Source organism: Marmota monax, unplaced genomic scaffold, assembly GCF_021218885.2.
Source record: "Marmota monax isolate L192 unplaced genomic scaffold, Marmota_monax_Labrador192_F-V1.1 WCK01_AAM20220418_F8-fsc00028, whole genome shotgun sequence".
In the NCBI taxonomy this organism is placed as follows: Eukaryota; Metazoa; Chordata; class Mammalia; order Rodentia; family Sciuridae; genus Marmota; species Marmota monax.
This window is the reverse complement of record NW_026694779.1, coordinates 2,590,085-2,613,953: the sequence shown is the minus strand read 5'-3', so window position 1 is coordinate 2,613,953 and position 23,869 is coordinate 2,590,085. Positions and strand designations below refer to the sequence as shown.

General features: G+C 45.5%; 1 protein-coding gene across 1 annotated transcript in view; it reads left to right on the top strand.

The window, feature by feature from the left end:
* Positions 1–23,869, top strand: part of Slc6a11 (solute carrier family 6 member 11) — a 128,623-nt gene that overhangs the window by 88,457 nt on the left and 16,297 nt on the right. Inside the window, exons 7-8 of the mRNA XM_046425574.2 lie at positions 11,379–11,482; positions 18,335–18,459. Of these exons, the coding sequence (XP_046281530.1) occupies positions 11,379–11,482; positions 18,335–18,459 (229 nt within the window). The remainder of the gene's footprint in view (positions 1–11,378; positions 11,483–18,334; positions 18,460–23,869) is intronic.

Below are 23,869 nucleotides of genomic sequence, written 5' to 3'. Positions count from 1 at the left end.
GCTGGCCCCAAAGCTTTTGTCCTTTTCATAAAGCCCCTGCAAGGGTCAGGAGGAGGCACCTGATGACAATCTTGTTTCATCTGGTCCCCTTGTGCACAGGGTTTTGGTCAAGGGCAGTCCGTGACTGTGCACATTGGCCACCACACATCTCTTTAGAGATGAATGGACCAGGACTTCCCCTCTCTGGCTGCTGGCTTTCTCATCAATCCAAAGGAGATAATAATAGCAGGGGTCATGACTGTGAGGATGAATGAAGCGAGTTTAACATTGACAAAGCGCCCATGTGTTGAAGGTCTAGTGAAGGCCATTGACTTCACTGCGGTCATCAGTATCGCCAGCACCTCCTCCCACTGTGCTTTCCCAGCAGGATGCACCGATGTGTGTTTGTCACCTCAAGGCATCAGTGCAGCCCACTCTGGGATGGCCTGCTGGGCCAGCTTCTGGGCACAGCCCTTTGGCCCTGCCCAGTAGCTCTGTTTGCAGACCTGAAAGCATATCTCTGCAGAAGCTTCTTTCTGTAGCCTGAGCCGCCTTGTATGCCCTAGCAAAGCTCACCTTCTCCTCCAGCTCCCTTTGCACTCCCCAGGGCAAGAACTGCCCCTTCACATGGGAAGGGCGGGGCCCTGGCCCCCAGTGCCCTCCTCTTTCTGCTCCTCCCCAAACTCGACCCTCCCCGCCCGATGGTGTCGGGCAACATCCCTGTCTTTGCTTATTGCCCGTCTGTCCTGCTGGAGTGTAAGTAACTTGCAGGGAGAAGCTGGGTAAAGTTTGGTGCCTGCTGCAACCTTAACTATAGGAACTATGCCTGGCACACGTGCATATTTATTGTGGGGGGAAAAAAGAGCCTTTTATTTGATCCAGATTTTCAAATATCTACAGGGATGATATGTAGACTTGGGGAAGGGCGGATTTTTTTTTTTTTAGAGAGAGAGAGAGAGATAGAATTTTTTAAATATTTATTTTTCAGTTTTCGGTGGACACAACATCTTTGTTTGTATGTGGTGCTGAGGATCGAACCCGGGCCGCATGCATGCCAGGCCAGCACGCTACCGCTTGAGCCACATCCCCAGCCCAAGGGCGGATGTTTGAACAAGCGTCTCCTTCTCATTATTGCTAGTGGCTGGGCTTCTGAGTCCCCTCCTGGGCTCCTGCATGGTGTCTAAGAGCTGAACCCTGTGCCCACAGTGACGTGTGCACCACCACTGTGGATGACAATGCCCACCTTGGGCGGCGCTCAAGAGACATAGTCTTGTAAACTGTAAAGTGCCATCCTTATGGTTGGAGGCATCCATCGTGACAAATGGGACTTCTGAGTGTGGGGTGGGGAAGAATTTGTTCACATCCTCCACCGGCACGTCGTTGCTTCTGCCAGCAAATGTCATTGAGGACCTATGCCGCACAGCCCTGTGCTAGATCTAGCTGGGACGGCAGGTTACACCCTGATTCATGCTCTCTGTACCTACTCTGTACTGGGTACTTGAGAACCAGCTCATTAGAACCAGTTGCCCTGAAGGAGGTGAGGTTGCCCCAGCGCCAGAGGGTGGGCCCACCTCCTCTCAAGGGGCTCCACTTCCCTATTCCCATGCAAATCTGTCCTCCTAACTTCCGAAAGTGGACCGCCTCCGTCTGTGCTGCCAGAACGCCCCCCATTCATTGCTGCAGAGCATGGGGAGTGATGGGTTGCTCCGTGGCTGACCCAGCTTCCTTGGGGTTCACTTTCTGGAGATTATTTTCCCTTCAAATTGTGTTGGGGAAAAAGGGAGAAAGGGCTCCTTTCTCTCTGCAGGTTCCTGGGAGATGCTGGTCAATGGGGCTCAGAGTGGTTTAAGTCCCAGCCGAGACTCCAGGCCTACTCAGCAGACCACATGACCCCTGCTTTTCTCCAAAATGTAGAGCCAGATCGCCATGAGTGGGTTCAGACCCAGCTCTCCCCTTAACAAGCTGTTTGACTTTCTATGGATCCATTTTGTCTTTGGTAAAAATGGCGACTGTGCTATTTAACTGGTGAGATCATTAGACAAATTATGAGATTTGTACATGACAGCCTCGAAGACATAGTAGGCTTCATCAGATGTTAACCCGAGTTTCTCGCTTCCTAAGGCACCATCAGCATGAAGGACGGGTCCATGGATGTTGGATCAGCCTGTTCTCTTTTCTCAGCGCCCCGAACCCTTTCTTCTTTAGTCCACTCATGCCAGTGGCCACCAGGATTTTGTCCGATCTCTCTGTATTGTAGAATTCCTAGTTGAAGAAAGAAGTTGCCTTAAGTGAAACAGACTTGAGGTGATACCTTAGTAGAGGTAATGCTCTGTGTCCACCAGCTATTTTTTTTTCCTCTTCTTGGATAAGTTGGAAGTCTTGCCTGTAGGTTGGGACCACGTGGGTTGGCTCTAGTCAACATATATAGGCAGAAATGACCTAGCAACTCCCGGGGCAGGCTCTTTAGTATCCTCCAGAAAGCCTCTGGCTCTCCGTTCCTCTGCCTCCTAGGCTGTGTTGGAAGCTGGTATTGAGATGGCGTACAATAAGAAAGTAGGAATTCGTGTCTGACCAGTGATGGAGTGGAAGAGAGTCCCTTCACAGTCTGCGTGCAGCTTTGTGTAGTGGGTTAAGCCACTAAGGTTTCAGGATTTAATGTTTAACCCAGCACGGCCTAGCAGTATCATCTTAACAAATATAGCAGCTCACGGATGAGTTAATCAGCCCCTTTCTAGACTCGTGGCAAGGCTGACTGGGGGGGGGGGGGGGCTGTTGCATTTTTGCAACCACAGGCATATGGTCACAATCTCTCTCCTGTCAGTCTGTTAATGAGCTCAGTGATGCAGAATCCATGTGAAGACCTAATGTGATTCTTCATGGGACTTCTTCAAGAAATCTAATGCTGAATGTTCTCAGGCTTTGCTGTTCTCTACAAGCATGTGCCCCAGCAGGAATGTTGACATCAATGGGCAAAGGAACTGAACAGACACTTCACAGAGGAAGAAATGTGACTGGTCAGCAAATATATGAAAAAAATGTTCAACATCTCTAGCAATTAGAGAAATGCAAATTAAAACTACATTGAGGGGCTGGGGCTGGGGCTCAGTGGTAGAGCGCTCGCCTAGCATATGCGAGGACCTGGGTTTGATCCTCAGCACCACATAAAAATAAATAAACAAAATAAAGGTATTGTGTCCAACTACAACTAAAAGTAAATATTAAAAAAAAAAAAAAAACTACAGTGAGATTTCATCCCACTACAGTGAGATTTCATCCCGCTCCAGTCAGAATAGCAATTATCAAGAATACAAGCAGGGACTGGGGTTATGGCTCAGCGGTAGAACACTTGTCTCGCATGCATGAGGCCCTGGGTTCGATCCTCAGCACCACATAAAAATAAATAAATAAAAGTGAGGATATTAAAAAAAAAATATAAGCAACAATAAATGATGGCAAGGATGAGGGGGAAAAGGTACCCTCATACATTGCTGGTGGGACAGCAAATTGGTACAACCACTATGGACAGCAATAATGAGATTCCTCAGAAAACTTGGAATGGAACAACCATTTGACCCAGTTATCCCACTTCCTGGCATACACCCAAAGTACTTAAAATCAGCATATTATAGAGACACCGCCATATCAATGTTCATAGCAGCTCAATTCACAATAGCTAAGCTATGGAACCAACCTAGATGCCCTTCAAAGATGAATGGATAAAGAAAATACGGTATATATTCACAATAGAATATTACTCAACCACAAAGAAGAATGAAATTATGGCATTTGCCTGTAAATGGATGGAATTCGAGACTATCATGCTAAGTGAAATAAGCCAGTCCCAAAAATGTCAAAGGCTGAACATTGTCTCTGAGACATGGATGCTGACTTTTAATAGGTGGGAGTGGGAAAAGGATGAGTGGAGGTTCACCAGATTGGACATGGGACAATGGGGAGAAAGGGAGGGGGAATTGGAAAGACAATAGACTGAATCGGACATAACTTTCCTACATTCATATGTAAATATATGACCAGTGTAACTCCACATCATGTACAACCACAAGAATGGGAAGCTATATTCCATGTACGTATGATATGTCAAAATGCATCCTGCTGTCATGTATAACTAAAAATAACAAATTTTAAAAATTTATTTTAAATGTTGAAATCAACATGCATTGCCCAAATGTGGAAAATAGAGGAGACCAGTGGAGAAAGTTCTGGACCTGGAGTGAGGAAGACGTTATGTTACTACTAAAATCCTGATGCTTTTCAAATCTGTGTCTTTAGCCCAGACCTCTGTGTTTAGCCCTTGACCTGGTTCCTGAACATCTCACTTGATGTCTCAGACTTGCCTTCTCTAGATTAATCCTTACCCATTTCCCCACATACACCTACTACCTCCTTAAAAAAAAAACAAAAAAACTCAGATCATTCTCTAGTGTTGCACCCCTATCTACCATATTACTTAAATCTAGATATTCTTCTCTGACCTTCAATCAACAACAATTTTATATAATCTTCCTTGTAAAGATTTCTTGAGAATCAAGATGAAAACTGAAATATATATATATATATATATATATATATATATATATATATATATATATATATAAAATAGTAAAATAAATAAATGAAATAAAATTAATTAAAAACAAAACTATGAACAGCACCTGCAGCATAATAAGGTGACCCCAGAAACGGTCAACGTACATGTGAATGGTGGGCCCATCCCCAACTGCAGCAACATCTGCGTGATTTTAATTCTAGAATTTTCTAGATTTTAATTCTAGAAGGTGAGGAGGAAGGCAAAAGGGAATTTTGCAAATTCAAGTGCAGGAAACCCAGACAGCTCTGATACACTCATCCCTAAGAAAGGACCCTGTGGGGGAGCAGAAGGCTGGTGGGCCTGAGAACAGCAGCCCACACTAGGAGGCTCCTGTACAGACCCCAGGTCCTCGGTCAGTAGGGAGAGCTGCGGGTTTAGGCAGAGTTCTAGGCCCTGGGAACCATAGGGACAAAGAGCTGAACCACCATTGCAAGAAGACCCACCCTGCATCAAAGAGAAGTTACTGGAAGCAGAATCCAATTTGAGCAGGACAGAAACACTAGAGGAAATGAAAAGAGACATTTTGGACAAAATTGCAAAAAAAAGAAAAAAAAGAGAGAGAGAGATAATAATTTCAGAGAGTACTGTGTATGCAGACATAGTTTTAAAGACTTATTGGTAATAACAAAGGAGGGAGCCCTAGAACCACGAAGATGGGAAATCTACCCTGAAACGCCTCTGTTCCTAAGAGTAGGAAAAACTTCATCTCACCTACAGGTCTGCAACAGAAGAGGACTGTGGTCAAATTCCATGCAAAGCTATCATAAAAATATTATAAGATAGTGTCCCCACAGGTAATGAATTCATTCCACAAAGATGGGCCCATGAAACAGCTCACATTGAAACTTAATATTTCTTTCTGTGGGGAGGGAGTACTAGGGATTGAACTCAGGGGTATTCCACCACTGAGCCACATCCTCAGCCCTATTTTGTGTTTAGAGACAGGGTTTCACTGAGTTCCTTAGCACCCTGCCATTGCTGAGGCTGGCTTTGAACTCACAATCCTCCTGCCTCAGCCTCCTGAACCACTGGGATTACAGGTGTGTGCCACTGCACCAGGGAAACTTAATATTTCTTGTTTGGTTGGTTTGAGTTTTGGTACTGGAGATTGAACACAGGAGCACTTAACCACTGAGCCATGTCCCCAGCCCTTTTGATTTTTTATTTTGAGACAGGGTCTTGCTAAATTATTTAGGACCTTGCTGTGTTGCTGAGTCTGGCCTCAAACTTGCAATCCTCCTGCCTCAGCCTCCTAAATTGCTGGGATTATGGGCATGTGCCGCCATGCCCGGCAAAACTTAGATTTCTAAACAAGCTAAAAGAGAACCAAAGGATACTGTGAGAAAAATAGCATAAATGTAATTGTCAGATAAAAGAAAATTTGAAAGGAGTGCTGACAACAAGGATAGCTTACAACAGGAGAGTCATTTCAGAAAAAATAACTACATAGGAGTTATAAAAGAATGAATAGTGACCATGGGTAACATCATAAGGTAAGGATAGAAAGGAAGAAAATAAAAAATAGAGCCAAATAAAAATGAACAAATGCATTTTTTTCCTCCTGATACAAAAATAAGACTTGTGCTTGAATCTTTTCTTAAATGTATCTTAACTGATGCATTAAAACATAAAAATTGTACCTAGCAATGGGGTACCATGTTATGTTGTAATGCATATATACATCGTGTAATGCTTAAATGAAGGTAAACATATCTAACTCCTCAACTGTTTGTCGTTTCTTTATGGTGAAAACTTTCTTCTAGTTTTTTGAAATGCTCAGTACATATTGTTATCTGTAGTTGTCCTGCTGTACAATATCCCACCAGAATTTCTTACTCCTCACTGCAGCTACGAACCTGTTGATCAGTCCTTCCCCATCCCTCCCACCCTCTACTCTCCTCAGCCTCTGGTAACCACCATTCTACTCTCAACTTCTATGAAATCAACAATCTTAGATTCCACACATGAGGGAGATCATGTAGTTCTTGTCTTTCTGGGCCTGGCTCATTGCACTTAGGATAGCACTCTCCAGTTCTATGTCCATTGCTGCAAATGACAGGATTTCATCCTTTTTATGGTTGAATAGTATTCTATGATGTCTGTGTACCACAATCTCTTTTTCCATTCATCGGTTGATGAAGACTTAGATTTTTTTTTTTTCCATTTCTTGATTATCTTGAATAGCACTGCACTGGACAGGGGAGTGCAGAAGGATGTGAACTTGATCTTGAAGAAGCACACCACAAACATGAGAAAAATCAACCCAAAACAGTCAACATTAAGACATGGTCCAATAGAACTATTGGGCCGCCAAGAGAGAAGAAAAAACTCAATTGGGCATCCAGACAAAAAGAAAAAGTGCATTTTAAGGAGAAGCTAATTAGATTGGCAATCAGTCTTTTCTACAGCAGCACTTAGTGCTGGAAAAAAACTTATTTCAGATGGTCAGAAAAAGAGAAGTGAGGATTTAACATGCAGCCCAATGGACTTTCAAGTATGAAAGCCACAGATGAATTACTATGCACATACAAGAACCCAGGACCTATTCCCATGATGCTTTCCAGAGAAATTTACTAGAAAACAAGCTACAGATAACCAAAATAACTGGCAAGGTTTTGATGGAAGGCCTAGGGATGCTCATTTAATTTATAGTCACCACAGAGTAGAATGGGTATAGGACAGAACCTGATGTGTTGGTTTGTTCTAATAATGCATATAAAATCTGTGTATTAAAAATTAGAAAGACATGGATGTGTAACCAATGTGATTCTGCAATTTGTATACGGGGTAAAAATGGGAGTTCATAATCCACTTGAATCAAATGTATGAAATATGATATGTCAAGAGCTTTGTAATGTTTTGAACAACTAATAATAATAATAATAATAAAATAAAAAATAAAAATTAGAAAGAATACAGGAGAAGTATCACAGAATAATTTCATAGATTGACTTCCCTCCTGCCCATACCAGGGTTTGAATACAGGGGCACTTAACCACTGAGCCACATCCCCAACCCCTTTTATTTTTTATTTTGAGACAGTGTCTCACTGAGTTGCTGAGGCTGACTTTGAACTCATGATCCGCCTGCCTCAGTCTCCTCCCAAGCCGCTGGGATTATAGGTGTGCGCCACCACATCATAGAATGACTTCTTAACTGGAAGCAAATTAATATTTCTTCATATTTGATGCTAGGGGAGAGGGAGAGAAGAGAAAGATAGTCTAATGGCTTTATTTCTAATATCCCTCACTGTAGGGAACCATGAGACAGGAATTTAAAAAGGAATGACTAAAGGTACTGTTTAAAGGTTAGGGTTTAAAATGGTAACCATTAGAAGGAAAACAACAGACTTTTTCCTACAGAAGTAGGAGAGCAAGAAGGAAAAATCATTTGAGTACACACACACACACCCTCTCACCTGGACCAACATGCCCTCTTCTGCATCTTGTCCAATGTTGAAAGAAATGTCTCCTCAATCACTCCTCAGCCTTTTGATGAAGATCAAGTGTAAAAATGTCTCTTCCAGGAGACATTCAGCCTTCTCTGATTGCTGTAGCAAATAGAACTCTCTCTCTCTCTCCTCCAACCCTACTTAGCTCTCTCGGTACTAGACACCTAGTTTTGTGAATGTTTCATTTATTTCTCCTGAGGTCAGAGGTGAAGTGCTATATAAAATGGTATGATACCATTTTGAGAGTTTGGCACAGAATTCTGCACACAGAAGGTGCTCAGTAAGTGCTGGGTCATCAGTAATTTACATTGATTGAAGGATTAGGGTTTACACACTCTGGATTTTTCTAAGAGCTTACCATTGCTATTAGGCAAAAGATATCAGTTTGAAGCGACAGTGATTCAATTTAACTGACTTAGGAAAAAGAGAAAATTATAGACCTCTGAAACTGAATGCTCTAGGGCAGCGAATTTCAGGAATGACAGGATCTAGGGACTCAAGTCATAGCACCGATTCTCTGTATTTCTTGGTTCTGGACTCCGTTCTTTCCTGTGTATTGGTTTTATTCTCATGCAAGCTCTTCCTTCATGGTCAGTTGTGGCCTCCGAAAGTTAAGGAGCTTAGCATCCTCATCAGAAAAGAAGGTGTCCTGTTTGCAAGAGTCCAGTAAAAGTTCCAGGATTGAACCTCATTGGCTTAGCTTGCATCATCTGCTCATCCCTGAGCCAATCACTGTGGTCAGGAGAAACGCTTTGCTTTGATTGGCCAGCTCTGCGACCTGGGACCTCCCCTGAAGCTCCCTGTGAGTGAGGAAGAGGCCACTCCCCAAAGGAAAATTGAGCTGCCCCTGGCCACAAAGGGGAGGTGGATGCTGAGTAGGCAAAAAAACAAACAAAAAAAAACGGTACTTTCCCTATTTTAGCGTTGTTTCTAATGAGCAAACTGCAAGAAAATGACTTGCTAGTGATTTCACTGGTTTGGGGGCACATCTTTGGGGCATGTGGATTAAAATTTCCTTTTGGCGTTTCTGACACAGAGGGTTTTTACCACTGTGGTATGGGGGGTGGAGAGTGCGGGAAGAGCCCCTCTACTGGATGGCAGGGTGCTGTTTGAGGGAGCAAGCTTTTTCTCACCTATCTCAGGGACTCTCTCTCTCTCTTTGGCCTGAGGACAGTGAGGGAGGGATCCTCATTTGAGAAGACTCCAAGGTGAGCGCATGTGCAGGAACCAGGCGTCTCAGTGGCCACACCAGGTCCCTCCTGCTTTCTGCATCTCTGTATGGTTTACTTGCCTTTTGAGTGGAAAGGGGAATTCACTAGAGATAGCAAATGGGGAAACTGAGGCATGGCAGGAGGAATTAAAAACACACCCATTTTTCTTCTGAACCCTCAACATTTTATTTCTCCATAGGACCCTTCCTATAAATATTTAAGCAACCTCAATTTCCCACTTGTAGCAAAATTTCTCGAGTTCTTTTTGGAGGGGGTAATGGGAATTGAACTCAGGAGCGCTCAACCACTGAGCTGCATCACCAGCCCCATTTTGTATTTTATTTAGAGACAGGGTCTCACCGAGTTGCTTAGCACCTTGCTGTTGCTGAGGCTGGCTTAGAACCCACAATCCTCCTGCCTCAGCCTCCCCAGCCGTTGGGATTATAGGCCTATGCCTCCACATCTGGAGAGTTCCTTTTTTATTTTTATTCCCACTTTCCATTGCTTCCTCTCGGGTCTGCTGTTGTTCTCCATCCCCAGCCCCACTTCATGAAATAGCCCTCCCTGAATTCTTCATGGAGCAGTAAGATCAGACCCAATGAGCCAGCTTCGAGGAGAAAAAATAATAATAATCCATGCTTTAGATCAAGAGGCAAGCCCTGGAGTCTGTTGAAAGATGTAACAGACTTGAGAAACTCCAGAGTAGAGTGACCTGAACCAGGTAATCAAATCCCCAAGAGAGAGGACATATAGATAGTTGATCTGCAAATGAGAGAGGTTGGGGGTTCAGTAGGGAGCCACAATTTCTTCAGACCTCTAAAGTACTGCCAGGCAGAAGAGAAAGATGTGGTCGAGTGACCCCAGCAGTTGGAAAGGAATCTTCTTATTTTAAAACATGAGCTAACAGTCTGACTCTCTAAAGAAGAAATTATCTGTGTCTAGAGATGGTGCCCTTCCTGTCATTGACAGCAATCAGAGATTCCTCTATCAGAAGTACTGAGAAGAGAGTCCTGTGTTGGGAGAGAGGTTACACCAGGGGACTTCTGAGACTGTTTCCAAATCTCAAAATCCAAGCTGTATCTCAGTGGTAGAAGGCCTACCCAGCATGTGTGAGGCCCTGGGTTCAATCCCCAGCAGTGCTAAAAAAACAAAACAAAACAAAAAAATCTGAAATTCTGAGACCAGTTAAGCATGCATCTCTGAAGATGGGCCTCCATGGATTTGCCTCCACCCCTTCCCAGCTGTGTGATCTTGGGCATGTTACTCACCCTCACTGTTCCTCAGTCTCCTTAGGTTGTAAAAGGGATCTAACAGTCCCTCCTGCACATTGATGCCGTGAATATTCATGTGGTCATTGTGTCAAGGTTGAGCAAGGTGCCCGGCACATCGTAAGTGCCTAATAAGTTCTGTTTTCTGTATTTAGTGCCAAATGCCATTCTCTAGAGGGTGCATAATGCCCAAGCATGAGTCTCATCAGCTGCATATGGGCTTTAGCTGTAGATTTTCCTTGGTAAGTTCTGGGAGCCGAGCTCCAAGAGAACCCCTGGTGACCACTTCCCCGCCTCCCCTGTGCTCAGGGAGGCTGTCCAAATGCAAGCCTTGAAGAGTCTCCTGACTGTGTTCCTGTGGTCTTGTTAACCACCAGTAAATGACAGCATTTGTTTGGCTTACACATGACTTACCTTAGGAGCAAGCATGCCCCGCCCACAGAGGGGTGGTACTCCTTACTTGAATGACAGACAAGTTTTTTTTTATCCACTTTGCAGGTAAGGACACTAAGCCTCAGAGAGCTTAAGTCACTTTTCCAAGGGCACACAGCTGAAACCAGGGTCCTCAATATCCAAATTCATTCCACTCTGTGAGCTTTTATCCATGACCTCTGGAAAATTCTGGAATTCACTCAGGATGTAGGTATTTCATCAGGAAGTCCACAAAACTAGGACTTCTTAAAAGGGGGTCCTGAGAAGATTAGGAAGTTTGATGATCCCTTTGTGGACATTTTTATGGCGGGTGGGGGATATCAGAAAACAAGACACCGCCCCCCACCACACACACACACACACACACACACACACACACCCCTACACCTGAACTCACCTCTATGCCCACTTCTTTGTCCTTCCTGCAGGTGTGGGTCGATGCAGGGACGCAGATCTTCTTCTCCTACGCCATCTGCCTGGGCTGCCTGACTGCTCTGGGAAGCTATAACAATTACAACAACAACTGCTACAGGTGAGCACCCCGGGCCCGGCCTGCCCTCCTCCCTGCTCCCGGGGACCCTCTGCAGCATCACACCAGTCCCTTCAGCTGCCTGCCTTGCAGGGTCCAGGAGGGAACGTATGGGCTGCTTGCTGACCTCCTCCTGCCCAAGGATCAAAGAGGGGGCCACCAGAGGAGGTAGGGCTACTAGAGCAATCAGAGTCTGCTGCAAGGTGAATCCGCCCCCAGAATCTCTCTCTAGCCTCTGTCGGTGTCACCTTACATGGAGGCACAAATTTAGCCCAGAGCCGGCAAGGAACTTGCCCAAGGTCATGCAGCTCACTAGTAGCATCATCAACACATGACCCAGGTGTTCCAGCATAGAAGGGCTTATCCTTCCACCTTCTGTTCACAAATCGGCTTCCTTGCCTGTCTTACTTGACTGTAGGGTTCTCTCCTGTCCCACTTAGAGTGGCTGCTGCCCCGCCTTGCCCCTTGGCCTGACCGGCCTCCCTCCCTGACGTCCTATAGATGGCCATACCCAGGTGGCAAGGTGAGCCCCACAGCAGGGCTGAGACCTGCACGTGCCCAGAGTTTCCCAGCAGCACAGGGGCAAGTGAAATTTGTGCCGTGATTGTCTGTTGGTTGAGGTCTCTGCACCTCTGGACCCAGAGCCCTGCACAGGATAGGGGAGTACTTACAGGTGGATGGTAGAGGGTCTCTTTCTAAGACCCCCAAGATCACCAGAGATAAGACTGTGGAATAATGACAGCAAAGCCATTCCCGTCACACGTTGGTGGAGAAAGGAACGGGGTTGGAACAAGTGATTCTGAGATGAATATTTGGGGGAAATAAGTTAGATCCTCAAACCTCATCCCATATAGTCACATAATACAATTAACTAAAGAGTTAAATTTTGAAAGGGAACTATCATCAAATAATGAATAATAAAATAATTTTAGAATAGGGAAAACATGTAAAAATCATTAGAAAAAAAGAAATCACAAAGGAAGAGAGTGACATTGGTTCATGTAAAAATCTACATTTTTTTTTTCTCTTTTGGTACTGGGGATTGAACCCAGGGATGCTTAACCACTGAGCCTCATCCCCAGCCCTTTGTATTTTTTATTTTGAGACAGATTCTCACTAAGTTGCTAAGACTGGCCTTGAACTTGCAATCCTCCTGACTCAGACTCCTGAGTTGCTGGGATTATCGGTGTATATCACCACACCCAGCAGAAATCTAGATTGTTGGGGTTGGGGTTGTGGCTCAATGGTAGAGCACTTGCCTAGCACATGCGGGGCCCTGGGTTTGATCCTCAGCACCACATAAAAGTAAATAAATAAAGATATTGTGCCCAACTACAACTAAAAAATAAATATTTTTTTAAAAATTTAGATTGTTAAATGTTAGACTTCTAAACTTTAAGATTTTCTATAAAGAAATTTTTTTTAAAGAGAAAGAGAAGAGAGAGATTTTTTTCATATTTATTTTTCAGTTTTTAGTTGGACGCAACATCTTTATTTTATTTTTATGTGGTGCTGAGGATCCAACCCAGTGCCCCGCGCATGCCAGGCGAGCGTGTTACTGCTTGGGCCACATCCCCAGCCCTATAAAGAAATTTTTAAAAACTGTTCAAAATAGCCTAGAGACTGGGCCTCGGAAGTCAGCGGGGGAGATGTCCTCCCTCATTTATACTTCCTATACTATTAAGACATTTTTCTGTTTTATTTTCTATTACTGTGAGTATCTATTGAGTTTAATTTAAAAAAAAAAACAAGTTAGTACAAATATCTACATGTTGTATTTTATTTAGATGTTGATGGACATTTATTTTATTCATTTTATATGCGATGTTGAAAATCGAACCCAGTGCCTTGTGCATGCTAGGCAAGCACTCTACCACTGAGCCACAACCCCTGTATGTTTATCTCTAAATAAAATATGAAAATCATCCTCAAAATTAAAGGGTGTAGTAGTATATAATATGATATTCAGTGGGGTTAGATCCATACTATGTTAAGGTGATGAATGTGTCAATATGAAAAACACTAAAATACAAAAGAAAAATAAACTATAGCCAGGCACAGGGGAGGAGCCCATGCCTGAGGCAGGAGAGTGCACAGGGCAGGCTAATGGGCAACTTAGCAAGACCCTGGGTGTGTAGCGTGGTGGTGGAGTACATGTCCAGCCTACATGAGTCCCTGGGTTCCATCCCCAGCAAGCAAAGTAAATAACTAAGAAGAGAAAAGAAAAATAAGCAACAGACTCTTATAAAAACAAGATTATTTTTCTAAACTAGAACATGAGCAGTAACCCCAAAAACGAATCCCCTTTCAGTGTAGGTGAGGGCATGTGGGAGAGGTGCGTGCCCCTGGGCCGGGAACCAGTGACCACAGAACCGGACCACGGCCTGGCTCCCGTGGAATCACGGCTTGAAAGACCTTTTGTGGATGGTCCAGCCCCTCCCCCATTCTCCCCGTCTCTGAGAAAGGGAAATCGGGGCTCCCGGAGGTGGTCCCCAGGTGGAGGTGGTGGAGTCTGGGCTCTGACCAGGCTCTCTGCTGTCCCTCCCAGGGGTCTCTGGAAGCCACCTTCATGCTCCCTTCACGAACCCGTTTGTCAAGTCTGCAGGGTCTGCCGTGACATCTGTGTGTCTGCAGAGCGTGAGGCAGTGGAATGGGTGGCACAGGAGACCGACAGTAGTGACCCAGTCTGTCGAGTTTGTCATTTGGGGAAACTGAGGCACCGAGGAATTTTTTTTTTTTTTTTAAGTAGACAGATCCAACATGCTGAAAAGAAAAGCTACCATGTCATTCAGTGTACCCTTAGGCCACAAGTGCCATCGTTTCTGGGGCCCTTGGGCTGAGGGGCAGTTGAGTATGGCTGGAAGGAGGGATGCCGGAGAGGTGGGCGGTTGGGCCAGGTTTCTGTAAGACCCTCGCTGTGCTCCAGGCTGTCACAGAGGAGATGGGTCTCGGGGTTGAGAGGTCAGGCAGTTTGTCAACCACAGTATGAAATGGGAACCCCGGGCAGCAAGGGAGAGGCCCTCAGCTAGGGACAGCAGCACAAGCAGGCTCCCAGCGCAGGCTGACGATGACCCCCTTGGGTTGTCTCAGAGAGGTGCTGGCACTCAGCACGGGACCCTGTAATCCCAGCGGCTTGGGAGGCTGAGGCAGGAGGATGGTGAGTTCAAAGCCAGCCTCGCAAAAGCAAGGCCCCAAGCAGCTCAGTGAGACCCTGACTCTCAATAATACACAAAATAGGGCTGGGGATGTGGCGCAGTGGTCGAGGGCCCCGAATTCAATCTCTGGACACTGGGAATCCGTAGTCACTGACAATCCCATCCAGCCAGGCCATCAGGAGCAAGAGGACATCAGAAAGGTTTCTCATTCTCCCTGTATCCTGTGGGCCAGGTCTCCTGTGACTTTCATGCCTTAAGACACCCATTTGTCACTTGTACAGACAAGGAGACGGTGGCCCATGGAATTTAAGTCACTTGCTTGTGTTCCCATTGCTGGTGATAGAATATGGCTTTCCTGGCCCTGGTACCCCTATTCCTCACTACCACGGATGGCCAGTTCCTTCCAGGCTATTAGAACTGAATCTGGCCGAGGCTGTCTTGTCACCAATCTGGGTCCCTGGGCAGTTGCTTCTTCCAAATGTGCACACGACTGACCGATACCAGCTACCCCCAATCCTTCTGCTTTCCCATCCAACAGCCAGGGATTTTATTTTTTTTTCCTTTCTGTCTCTTATCAGCAGAATAAAGCAAATACCCTAGGTGACATTGCAAAATCAGAAGGCTCATTTTAGTCCTGTTTCAAAAGCGTTCTGCAAGCGGGTCTTTCCCATCTCAGATGGAGTAAATTAATACCCTCTCTCCTGACAGCATAATCGCTTCTGGAGGTCTTACCAGCCCAGCTGAGCTCCTGCTGACTTCAAAGCACTGGTTACGTAAGGCTTCACCTAAGCAGTGCTGGCGCAGGGAAGGAATTAGAGGGATGGGAATGGACCCACGCGGACAGGGGCGAGCATCCCCTCAGAGCACACAGCACTAGGCTACAACTGCCTGAAGGCGTGGATGCCCTGGGGGGTGGCGAGCAGGTCGCAGGGATGGAAGGGACCCTAGGGCCCTTGAGAGCTTCTCTCTCTGTCTGCCTGTCACTCTGTGGTTTGAGGAAGGCACCCAAGAGACCTCTGCAGGAAGATGGGGATTTTGTAACTGGGGACATTTTCTTTATCACCCTCTGTATGGATGCCCAGAGATAACTGTCCATAACCCAGGCTCTGGAAGTCTTACTTCTTAGGGCACATCATTTTTGTTTAGCTTCTGGAAACAGCATCTGAGACGCATCCCAAACTTCACAACTGACTGTGAGACTTGCAGTAGATGATTCTCCTTTTCTGGTCCTCCAGGGCTGAGTGAAACCTAGTGTAGGGCCTGACACGCTGGCTGCAGCTCCTTTAAAAACGATATAGGAGCCAGGCATGTGGGGGTGAACACCTGTAATCCCAGCGGCTTAGGAGGCTGAGGCAGGAGGATGGTGAGTTCAAACCCAGCTTCAGCAAAAGCAAGGTGCTAAGCAACTCAGGGAAACCCTGACTCTATATAAAATACAAAATAGGGCTGGATATGTGGCTCTGGGGTTGAGGGCCACATCCTGAGTTCAATCTCTGGTACCCAAAACAAATAAGAATAATACAGGAGAAGTCCAAAATGTGGCCCACGTGGAGGCAATACATTCATTGCATTCCCAGCACCATCTCATGTCACTCTGTTCAATAAAGCAGGGCCATTTTACCCCAGACTCCAGGACCCAGGCAGGAGAAGCAGATTTGTCTCTGCCTTAAGAAGAGCTTGGCCCTCATCCAGGCCTGGACTGAGTTTCCTTTATAGCAGAGGCAAACGAGGTTTGCAGATAATGTGGCAGGGCTACCAGCCCAGCCAGCATTCACAGAGCGGTTTGGGAAAAAAAAAACAAACCTGTATCAGTCATCCACTGCCACATTAATGCTGTATAACAAACAGCCCCAGACCTCAGGGAAGATTGACCGTAGCAAACATTTGCTCTTACTGCTCTCCAGGCTGCCCATCAGCCAGGGAAACTCTCCGGGCTGAGGGTTGGGTGAGTCTAACTCCAGGCCAAGCTCAAGTGCGTGCCATGTGTGTGCATTCTGGGGTCCAGGCTCAAGAGATGGCAGCTCCCCTGAGGAATTCTTCTCATGGAAAATCACAGAAATGATAAAGGACAAGTCCAATTAGGCCAGCACAACTCAAGCCTCTGTTTGTGTCACATTGGCTCACGACTCATTGTCCACAGCAAGTCACGTGGCCAAGGCCAGAGTTGGCGGGGCAGGGAAATATACTCGTCTCCAGGGAGAAGGGAGCAGGAGTGACAGCTTGCTGAGAGTGATTTGATGGGACACAAATCCCAAGAGACCCAGTTACCCAAACAGCTGGCCTCGTCGTGGGTGAGACCAGACCCCAAATAAAGATACTGCAGGGAGGACTGGAACCCCAGGGTCCTGACTCCTAGTCCAGATGCTCTCCCTTAGAATCATCATGTCAGTCCCCAACCATGTTCTTATCACCTTTGGTTGCATTACATGAAGCACAGTGTCAGGAGAAGAGGAGGTGAACCTCTCACTCCGTGCCTGAGCCTCGTGCTCAGTCCCGGATATAATAATTGAAGAGGGGCTTGGCGAGCGGGGGGTACATTAGAGATCAGGAGCAGGATGAAGAGTTGGTAATGGAACTGGGATGTTGAACTGGGAGAACAGAAAACTCAAAGGGATATAAGTCCACTATCTTTAGATCTCCCCAGCCCGAAGGAGCGCCAGGCTATTTTTTTTTTTTTTTTGAGGGTAAAACCAAAACTTTTCAGAGAAGGCAGGTTTTGGTCTCTTGCAGTCTAAGCAGTTGGTGTAGTCCAGCAGGGGGAAGGGACTACTGAGAACAGGGGAGGGTCCTGAAGAAGCAGGCTCGCCACCCACTGGGTCACTGTCCCGCCCCGAGTCATGGCAGGGCATTGACACAGGCCGTGTGCCCAAGCCACAGCCCCCTCCCCCCATGCTCTTTGGTGGCTGGGATTCTGAGAGGCGGATGCCCCGACTTGGCAACAGGCTGAGACGTCAGGGATCCGTTTTCTCCAGGTTGACGAAGCCCTGACATTTGTAGTCTGATTTCTCCTGGGCTTTGTGCAGCGGGTGCTTCTTGGCCGGCGAGTCCCTCTCAAGAGCAGATGAGAGCCGCTGCCCCAGTAAATCCCTCCACGAGGGGTCCATGCTGGAAGGGGCTGCTCCTCATAGCAGCGGAACAGAGACTGAGCCGTGAGTTCTGTGAGATGTGGCTCTGGTCGGCAGTTGGTTTGGTCCCAGATGAATGTCACGATAAAACCTCTTCCCCGAGAAGCAGCTGGAGCACCAGGCGTGAGGTCCAGGTTGGTCCCCTGGCTCAGAGGCAGCCGTCTCTCAGGGAGGCTTCTCCCATCCTCTAAGTTTTGAGTTCCCAGGAATATAATCCTCTCCTTTCCCTGGCTTTCTCTCCTTCCAAGGATTCAGGAGAGTGTTGGTTTGTCTCCCAGGTTTCTTCTCGCTCGATCGGCACTGTACCACATGCCAGCCTCCGTTCCTTCCTTCACACCCCCTCTCCGTGCTTGTGATCCATGCCCTACCTTATCTTGGAGAAATGCAGGAGAAGCTGTGTGACCGTGGGCCAGCCACCTAACCTCTCTGAACTATGGGTGCTTCACCAGGGAAATGGGGCTGTCCATGCCCTCACTTCCCTGCCTGCCCCCCCACAGTGCTCAGGTGGACAGTGTTCCGGCAATGCACCTATCCTACCCACTCTGACCTGAGTCTCTCTTGCTGCTTCCCCACAGGGACTGCATCATGCTCTGTTGCCTGAACAGCGGCACCAGCTTCGTGGCCGGGTTTGCCATCTTCTCAGTCCTGGGCTTCATGGCATACGAGCAGGGGGTACCCATTGCTGAGGTGGCAGAGTCAGGTGAGTTTGCCGCAGGTTGGGGGTCTAAGAGGCCCCGGGGGAGATGGATGAGCAGAATGTTGGTGCGGTCTTCATCTCCTGGGTTCGGGTCCTGAGAGGCGGTTCCACCAGTCATCCACAGGCCAGGATCTCAGGGGGAAGCACCTTCACACTTCACCTCACTCCTGTAACCCAAAGCCTTCCTCGGCCGCTCATGGTGCTACGCTCAGCATAGGCCAGGCTCCTGGGGTTTCATCCTCCCATGCCCACTCTGCCCAATTTCAGTGGTCTACTCCCCTTTGGCAACATAAGTCACTCCCTCATACTGCAGGGCCTTTGCACGTGCTGCTCCCTCTGCTTGGAGAGTCTCCCTCCCTCCCCTGTTCTAGATGTAGGATCACCCCAGGTGTCATGGCCTTAAGTGTAGATGGATGTGTTTGTGTCAAACCCAGTGTGGGCAAGGTTGGGGTGCCAGTGGTGAAAACCCTTCCCTTGGTTTTCATGGTGTTTGAATTCTGAGCAGATACAGTATATATTTTTTAAAAAATACAAAAATAGTTTTGTTTACGTGACATAGGAAGCTAGGCTCCAAACTCAGAGAAGTGCAAATAGGTTTTTCCCATACAAGAATGTCCAGGGGGATGGTCTGTCAAGGGCAGCACAGGGCGTCTAGCCTCCTTGGCTTCCATCTGCTCGATGCCAGTTGTGCCCACATCCAGGGTGACAACCACGCTGCCTCCCTGGTAAGCCCCAGTGCAAAGTGTGGCTACCTCTGTCTGCTGTGCACAGTCAGGGCCAGCACCCTCTGCCCACCAGGCTGGGCAGGCCAGCACCCTCTGCCCACCAGGCTGGGCAGGCCAGCGAGTGTGGACTTCACAGGAGGAAGCTGTACCTGCTCGGGGTCCTCCTTTCTTGGGATTGTGTGTATCAGACATAGACATGGCCCCTGCAGAAACCAGGGGTCCAGAGCTAGACCAGAGGTTTGCAAATGAAGGCAAAGCTCTGTCACTGGGCTCCTGCTCTTTGGGTAGGAGATAGCTCACATGTAACCTCATATGATTCTTAGCTCAAAATACCATGATTAGACAGCTGCCAGAACACTCAGAGGAATGTTCCAGAACACCTATGAGGCTGAGCTAGGGAGGCAGAAAGTGCAAGACTCGTTTTATCCTGCTGTAAGCCCCGTGCCCAAGATTTGCTGACCTTCCTCGAATATCCCCTAGTCTGTCTCTCTGATACTCCTCGCGGTCCAGGTGCTCTTTCCCGATATAGAGATTTTACACTGCTTATAGTTGAGTCTTACTTTGAAATCCAGACTGATCATATTCTGCCTTCTAACTGGAGTATTTGGTCCATTTTTCAATTAGTGATATAATTTGGTCCTGAAGTCTGCTTCAAAGAACACAATGTCAGAATAATAATCAGAAATGGGAAGGGACAGATGTGTAGAGGAAGTACAAAGGGATACATTGTTAACTTTAAGTCAACTCTGCTGGAGTTATAGATGTGTATTGTTAGCCCAGCTGCTTAGAAAATAATAAAACAGAGCTAAAAAAGCCAACAAATGAAAATAAAACCGAATATCACAAAATACTGAGTAGTTGAACAGAAAGCTGGAAATGCACAACAGAGTAGAAGAAAGCAAAATGAACAAACAAAAGAAGACCAGAAGGGAAAACAGACAAAAGGCTAGGTGGGAACGTAACTGCGTTAGTGATTACACTAAGTGTGAATGGATCAAATATGTCAACTAAAAAGGAGAGATTGTCAGACTGGATTTTTAAAAAGTGAGATCCAATTATAAAATATCTAAAAGAGGCACATATTAAATTTAAAGACACAGAGAAATTTACCAAAAAAAAAAAAAAAAAGGAAAAGATATACCATCCAAACAATAAGCATAGAAAACTGGCTTTGCTGTGTTTGTTTTAGAGAAAGTAGACATCAAAGTCAAAGGGTATTATTAGAGAAAAAGAGAGATGTTTCATAATAATAAAGGGAACAATTCATTGGGAAGATCTAATGATACTAAATGTGTTTATGCCAGATAACAGAGATTAATACATAAAGCTGCCAGGCATGGTGGCACACCCTGTAACTCCTGTGACTGCTCAGAAGGCTGAGGCAGGAGGATCACAAGTTTGAGGCTAGCCTCAGCAACTTAGCAAGACCCTAAGTAACTTACAGAGACCCTTTCTCAAAATAAAAAATAAAATAAAAATGGTTGGGAATGTAGCTCAGTGTTAAAGTTCCCCTGGGTTCAATCCCCAGTACCAAAACCTGGATGGATGGATGGATGGATGGATGGATGGATAAAACTAAAATAAATAAAGCTAAAACAGAGAGAACCAAAGGGAGAAATAGACAAATCCACAATCATACTTAGAGATTTTAACATCCTTGTCTCACTAATGATAGAACAAGACAAATTATCAATAAAGACGTAAAATATGAACACTGTCAACCACACTGACTTAGTTGACATTTACAAAAATCTGTACCCAGCAACTGCAGAGTATAATTCTTTTCAAATGGACATGAAATATCCACCAAGATAGACCATGTCCTGGACCATGAAATAAGTCTCAAAATATTTCAAAAGAATGAAATCATATAGAATATATTATCTGGCAACCACTGGGGTAAATCAGAAGTCCTTAACCAAATAATATCTAGAAAGTCCCCAAATACGTGCAAAGTAAGCAACACATTTCTAAATATTCCATGGTTCAAAGAACAAAATATTTCAAGCTTCACAGTAATGAAATCTTAACATATCGAAATTTGTGGGTTGCAGTTAAAATACAGTGAAGTTGATAGCGTTAAATATCTATATCAGAATGAAAAAAAATGCTTACATTTTTTTAGAAAAAAATCTAAAGTTTGAATCTTAAGCAGGAAAGGAAATACAAATTAAACCAAAGGTAAATAGAACAAAAAAAAATAATAATAAAGATAATTGGGTTAGCTTTGTGCTGCTGCAGGGGTCAAAATTCCCAACCAGAGCAGCCAAGAGGAGGGAAAGCTCACGTTGGCTCTTGGTTTCAGAGATTTAGCCCAGGGTCAGGGGACTCCTTTGCTCTGGGCCCCAAAGTGAGGCAGAGCCTCATTAAAGGGACAGACATGATTTATAGGAAAATGATCATAGCTTCCAGGAGAGAAAAGAAGGCAAAAGGGAATGGAGAAAAAGCACCCTGCAACAAGCGGGTGGCGAAGGAAAAAAAGCAAGAAAGAGGTAGAGCCCCGCAAAACAGCCATGACGACAACAACAGAGAACCCTAAAATCCAGAAATAAAGAGGAGAGCTCACCCTTCCCCCACCAGCAAGACAGAAGCGTGCTGAGTCCTCGGACTTCACGGCTGAAAGAGGAGGCTGTTAAACTAGGAAGATCATCAAATACCCAGCAACCCCCCCAAACGGACTCGACTTCATGCATACACAGCTACCATATAAAGTCAGGAGTAGCCAGTCGGAATGGCAATCATCAAGAATACAAGCCACAATAAGTGTGGGCAAGGTTGTGGGGGGAAAGGTACGCTCATACGTTGCTGGTGGGACAGCAGATTGGTGCCACCACTCTGGAAAACAGTATGGAGATTTCTCAGAAAACCTGGAATGGAACCACGATTTGACCCAGTTATCCACTCCCTGGTTAATACCCAAAGGACTTAAAATCAGCATACTACAGTGACGCAGCCACATCAATGTTTATAGCAGTTCAATTCCCAATAACTAAGCTATGGAACCAACCTAGGTGCCCTTCAATAGATGAATGGATAAAGAAGTTGTGGTATATATTCACAATGGAATATTACTCAGCCTTTAAGAAGAATGAAACCATGGTTGTTCGCCAGTAAATGGATGGAATTGGAGAATATCACGCTAAGTGAAATAAGCCAATGCCAAAGAACAAAAAGCTGAATAGTTTAATGTTGAGTCATAATAAGGGGGTGGCTGGGGAAGAATTGAGTTACTTTGGATTATACAGAGGGAAATGAAGAGAGGGAGGGCATATGGAGGTAGGAAGGATAGTTGAATCAGACATTATTGCCCTATTTGCATATATGATTACTTGACTGGTGTAATTCTACATCACATACAACCAGAAGAATGAGCAGTTATACTCCATTTACTTATTATGTGTCAAAAGGCATTCTACTGTCATGTATAATTAATTAGAACAAATTAAACATAAAGAAAGGAATAGAAGTTTCCCACAGATCAACAAACAACCATACCCTTCCTCTGAAGACCAAATATGAAGTAGAAAGAGATTGTAAGCAGCCCTCACATGTCTCTGTCCATTTTCTGTGGCTATCACAGAACACCTGAGATTGGGTAGTTTATAAAGAAAAGGTTTGTTTAGCTCATGGTCCGGGCACAGGGAAATTCAAGAATGGTAGCTGCTTTTGGTGAGAGCATTGTGCTGTGTCACATAGCATGCAGATTTGGCGCCTATGCAAGAGTAGGGAGCAAGGAGGGCTACAGAGAGGGAGGGGACAAAGGAGCCCATTCACTTTTGCCACACCCTGCTCTCAGAAAACCACTCCCTCTCTCAGAAAACCACTCCATTCTCAAAAAGACTAATCCCATCTTCCAGAGAAAGACACTAATCCCTCTCACTGACTTGATCACCTCTTAAAGACTTTGTCACCTCTTGAAGGCCCCACACCCCCAAAACCACTAACCAGATTTCAACTTGAGTTTTGTCAAGGTCAAACCTTATCCAAACCGTAGCACCAACAGACTAGACATAGTCAACTGGGAATCTGACGACGCGGAAAGCAATTGAAACCAGAAATTCCAAACTAACAAGTGATGCTGGGAGCGGAATGGGAGATGGACAGGAAGAGAGTTAATTGAACTCCGGGGGGAAAAAATGAAGAAAAGAAAAGACAAAATTATCTTGAACATGAAGGGAAAAAATGACAAGGTATCCCATAGAAAATAGTCTTGAAAAGGAGCGTTGAAGAAAGACAGAAAAACACCGTGGAATGTAGGCAAAGAAATAATATTTATATTATCAGAGTTCCCGAAGGGGAAAAAAGATAAAAACTAGTGGCACAGAGGTCGTGTTTAAAACTATATTCCAGGGCTGGGGATGTGGCTCAAGCGGTAGTGCGCTCGCCTGGCATGCATGTGGCCCGGGTTCGATCCTCAGCACCACATACAAACAAAGATGCTGTGTTTGCCGATAATAAAAAATAAATATTTAAAAAAAAAAAAACTATATTCCAAGGAAAATTTTCAGACATGAAGAGCTGAGTCCACACATTGAAAGAAATTCCCTCAGATGCCAGGAAAAATTAACCCAGAATAATGAACTCTGAGGCATTCTGCTGAAGCCGTTAGCCTTGAAAGATAAAATCCTCAAAGTCTGCAGGCAGAAGAGATCAAATAACCTGCAAAAGCAGGAGCCCGGCACCCCAAA